Source organism: Theobroma cacao, chromosome 7, assembly GCF_000208745.1.
Source record: "Theobroma cacao cultivar B97-61/B2 chromosome 7, Criollo_cocoa_genome_V2, whole genome shotgun sequence".
In the NCBI taxonomy this organism is placed as follows: domain Eukaryota; kingdom Viridiplantae; phylum Streptophyta; class Magnoliopsida; order Malvales; family Malvaceae; genus Theobroma; species Theobroma cacao.
In genome coordinates, this window is record NC_030856.1 from 9,844,072 (window position 1) to 9,849,321 (window position 5,250).

The 5,250-nt window shown below is 34.6% G+C and overlaps 1 protein-coding gene across 1 annotated transcript; it reads left to right on the plus strand.

Annotated features, from left to right (window-relative positions):
- Positions 3,296–4,831, plus strand: LOC18594553 (feruloyl CoA ortho-hydroxylase 1). Its single transcript, XM_018124119.1, has 3 exons — positions 3,296–3,801; positions 3,877–4,222; positions 4,580–4,831. Exons 1-3 carry the CDS (start codon positions 3,302–3,304, stop codon positions 4,829–4,831), a joined length of 1,098 nt encoding a protein of 365 aa, XP_017979608.1. The 5' UTR covers positions 3,296–3,301.

Consider the following 5,250-nt stretch of genomic DNA (forward strand, 5'->3'; position numbering starts at 1 on the left):
TGAGTCAAAGCAAAATCTAATTGGTTAATAGGCTAATAATCTACTGTATATGACTGGCCCTTTCTTTTTACTGAAAAGGGGAAAAACCTTTAAGCTTTTGACTTGTGCTTATTGGCACCCGCTCCGCACAAAACCAGGCAACAGTAACAACCCAATAAAGTTTGTCACATTGTGTTCGGAATACTTCACATTTTTCCCATTGTTTTTTTGACACAGAAAGCAATCATTCTACTCGCTTGTAAACATTAGGAATTCCTTTCAATAAAGTATGGTAGAGATAGCAAATCTTGTTGACTGTAAAAATGGGTTGGTGAGTCATCGAAAAAGAACAAATTATTACATAGTGATCAGTCTATGTATTCAGAGTTTAATTTTTTACTTATGCCAGAAGGGAAATTTTTTATTACATATTTATAAAATAAGGAAAGCATGCAGTAAAATAATAGGTATTTATAACAAAAATGAAAAATAAATTTTACTAAAATTAATATATGATTGCTTCGAATAAAAAATTAAATATATTATGTTTTTCAAAAAATAAATAATTTTATTAAATTTTAAAACCGAAATGCCATGTCAAGTCTCTCATCCGATTGACCAAAAATTTTTATGATATTAACACCCGATTTGGATAAAGATCATGTACAATTACACCATCACTGCCAAACAAAAAGAAGCGGGTCGCTTCCATCTTAACCAAATTAACAAAGAAAATTAAATTGATAAAAATGACCTGAACAGTGAACAGTGGGTGGCTTCCATCTATCGACGTCGTAGGTGTCTCTGCACATAACATGAATCGTAGCTTGATAACGTCAAGAATTTCATTTTAGATGTTATTATACTTGAGAAATCAATCTTTTAATGCAATATGCATCAAAGACGTGCAACATGCTGTGTCCCAACTTTGATTTATATATTTGAGTGATGGTTTCCTTGGGATGGCTGTTGATTTTTAATTGTTTTTACTGCTCTGTTATCTTGAATTTTCTGTTGATGTTGTTGGTATATATTTAGTATGGTGGCTGATGCTGATGACTTTTTATACTCTTTCTTGAGTATGGTTTTGATTTAACTTTACTGCGGTTAGTTTTATGTTCTGATTCTAGTGTTAAATGATTTATTTTATTTTATTTTGTTTCATAAAGTATTCAAATAGTCTCTAACTGGTACACTTACTTTTGATTTGTCTAATTTTGGTATAGATTTGACTTTATATCAATTTTCTAATATATATTTAAATTAATCTATATGGTCAAGAAAAAAAAAATATTTGAGTGAAAGTATTTAACTTTTTACATCTGAATATTTAATTTAATATTAAGTATTTTAAAGGGTCGAATTTAAAATTTTTTCATATAAAAAAATAAAATTTTAATATACTTCCAAATATAGGAACTTCAAGCCTAAATATTACCGCCTGTGCAGAGTTGACAATCTCTTAGGCAGGTTAAGGTTTCGTCCACTTTTGTATTGAAATCTTTAAAAAGAAATTGAGATTGCCAAAATATGTAATCACGTGAAGTAATCAAATACTTCTTTTAAAAATGTAGTAAAAAGTAGAACAAGAACCCACACCTCTTTTGTATTGTTGGGAGCTTGCCTGTGGCTATGTCGTGGTTTCCATTGATATTTCTATTTTTCCTTTTTTAAGAGAGAGAGAGAGAGAGAAGATTTTGTGGAGTAGTTGAAGCTTTTGGCTTAAGGTGTTTGAAAAGTGGACTGTAGCGGAGGTGTATGGACTAGGATATTGTATATAATTGATGGTAGCTTATGAGCTTGTTTGTGATTGTGTTCTGGATGAGGGGTTGATTTTCTGAAACTTTTTTTTTTTTGAAAATTAGATTCGCTTCATTAGCTGAACAGGAATAGCCCTTTACAATTGGAAACAGACTAACAGAGAATCCTAAGTCAGTCCTGGTACACTGTTGTCAACCTGGCTTACAAAAAAAAAAATAGCCAGTGGAATTAGCCTATCACTATACAAAATTCTCATCATTAGCTCACTCATTCTCAGCTATACATCCCAGTATCACCCAAAAATTTACTAAGCAGTACAGAACAAGTAAGCAAGAGAAACAAGGCTAGTAAGCCACGTTTCCTTTTCTTTCTAATCCTTACACTCAATAACATCAGCTCCAGCAACAACATTCAGCCCACAACAGAAGGCCAGATGGCCAGGTTTAGACGCAGCCCTCCCTTGGTTACGCATTGATGTAGTTTCACCATTCCTGTTATGGTCGTAGGATTTGTTAAGGGGTGATTGTCGGCTGTTTTAATGCACCCCCTTTCTGAGTTTCCGTATGAGATAATAGGATGATAAGGAGACCGGGCAAGGCTATATTCCTTGCTATCCTCACTGATCTTCTTATGATCAGTTTATTCCTTTGATACATAATAAAATTCCTTTTGATTGAGAAAAAAAAAAAACCGGCATCTCTTAAAACATACATTATTTTTATATTTTATACATGGTCTTTACAATATATATATATATATATATATACTTGCTATGTAAAGCTAGGTAGGGAAGAAAAAGGAAGCTTTTATGCTTAATTTCTTACCTTCAATATTTTTCCTATTCTTTGATCTCTTCACCTATAAATTCTTACCTTTATTTTATGTCCTTTACTTTCATATGAACTTCTTTTTACTACTTTTTTTAATGCTTAAATTTGAGCATTATAAACACAAATGATAGCATAAAATACATTATCTTAATGCAAAGAAATTATTAGACTAACTTTGTATTTTTAAAATATATTAAATCATAAATAGGTAAAATAAAAAAGAATTTTTAAGCCTAGCTAAAAGAGTATTATATATTTATATTGGCAGGAAAATAACTCTGCTCATGCTCTTGCATGCAGGTGGATGTTGACTTTGAGGTCCTTGTATTTATAATGCATATTAACTCTCTATGGCTTGAAGATCTCGAGTTACAAGGGTTGGTGAAGATATATTATATGTATTGTCGCCATTCTAGATTGGGGTAGCTGAAATTCCTATTCCTTGATTTTAAACTGTTGTTCAATCTCTCGTAATATTTGCGTAACAAAGAATCAAAGGCAAAAATTTTGCCTTCCCTTGCTCAAACGACATGCTTCTTGTCTTGCTGAAAATTTCAGATCAATTCCTCAAAACGTCATCACCATGTAATTATTAATTAAGATCATCAAGAAACCTCAACTGTTTCCCTGCTATTTATATTGCGCCCTTCTCTTTTGGTGAATTCACCCATCAGTTTTCATCAAAGAAACCCTCTTTTACACACAACAAGCACAGCCTTTTCTACTCACCAATGGCTCCTAGCTTTGATGATAGCAGCTCGCTTTTCAACTTTGTTGTCCGAGATGGAAATGGTGTCAAAGGAATAGTGGACTTAGGCTTGTCGAAGGTGCCACAGGCTTACATGCAACCACCAAAAGAGCGAATAGACAAGCAAAACGCGAGCAAACATGAGCAACCACCGATTGATTTGTCGAGGCTAGGTGGCCCTGATCATGATGAAGTGGTCAAGGAAATTGTTAGAGCTGCTGAGACTCTGGGCTTCTTCCAAGTTGTGAACCATGGAGTGCCTGTTGAACTACTAGAGTCCCTTAAGGATACCGCGCATAATTTCTTCAGCCTGCCCCCTGAAAGGAAGGCTATTTATCTCACAGAAGTGAGTCCTACCCCGTTAGTGAAGTACGGAACGAGCTTCGTGCCAGAGAAAGAGCGAGCATTAGAATGGAAAGATTATATCAGCATGCAATACACCAGTGATGCCGAAGCTCTTGAACATTGGCCTATTGAGTGCAGGTGAGATATAAAGTCGTTTTTATGCATGTTTTGTCTTTGCACCTTCTATTCTTTTACATGTTTTTTACTTTCTAGGGAAGTGGCACTTGAATACCTGAGGACATCAATCGGCATGGTGAGCAAATTGCTTGAAGTTTTAATGGGAAATCTAGGGGTGAAACCAGAAGACTCAAAGATCGACGCACTCTTTGATAAGAAGATGATTAATATGAACTTCTATCCAACATGTCCTAATCCAGATCTCACAGTAGGAGTAGGACGTCACTCCGATATGGGTACTCTTACCGTCTTATTGCAGGATGGAATTGGTGGTTTATATGTGAAAATTGAAGATGATATAGATTTTGGAAAGAAAGGAGAGTGGATAGAGATCCCTCCTATCCCTGGTGCTTTGGTCATCAATGTTGGCGATATGTTACAGGTACCCATCAAAGTTCTTTTTTTTTTTTGAAAGGCAACTTCTCATTAACAGCCATAGGCCATTCAAAAGCAGTGGTTTGCAGCCTTTATTCACCCATCAAAGGCATAAAAGCTCAAACCACCCTACAATAAGGGGAAGTGTCGGTGATAAGCACAAAAAATCCATCACACACTATACACAGTGAGAGATGGATCCTTAACATACCACAGATGTGCCTACCACCTATCAAATTCATTAATGCGAGTTTGAAACCTTTTTGCTTCGATGAAAAATTAGTCATTTGAAACAAGTAGAAGATTCAAACAATCAAAAAGCTTTAAACCTAACTATCATTTTTAACATGCCTTTCATCGGCAGATACTAAGCAATGGAAAGTACAAAAGTGCAGAGCACAGAGTTCGTACCACAAGCACAAAATCAAGAGTTTCAATACCAATATTTACAATTCCAAAACCAACAGAAAAGATTGCACCGTTGCCTCAAGTGGTTGAGAAAGATGGAATTGCTCTTTATAGAGAGTTTGTTCTTGCTGATTACATGAACAATTTTTTTGGAAATGCACACGACGGCAAGAAGTCCCTTGATTTTGCAAAAATTAATTCTGCATGACTGAAATTTGAGAAAAGTCAGTAGGCATGAATGTGTTCTTAACTTGGTACGTCGTTTGATACTTTTTGGTGTTTACCAATAAATAAGTTGGCGATTTATACACTCAATCTCAAATTATTCTTCAACCGCTTCGTTCTTCTTTCTATGGACTCAAATGTGAAGTTGTGGACCCAAATCTCGATCTCAAGACATGAAGAGAGTACGTATACTGAACGTTTGTTGTCCAATGTTTACTGTAAAATTCAAGATGTAGTGTGAAACTTGTTACCTGATCTCTATCAAAGCTGAAGGAAAGCTCCTCTCTAATGTACTTAATGTTTGTTTAATGAATAACCAAGTAGCAAGATTTGTGGTATATTTTCTAAGAGTATTGTTAATTTTTCCTATATTTATTCTCCGAGATTGTGTCCCAATAGATA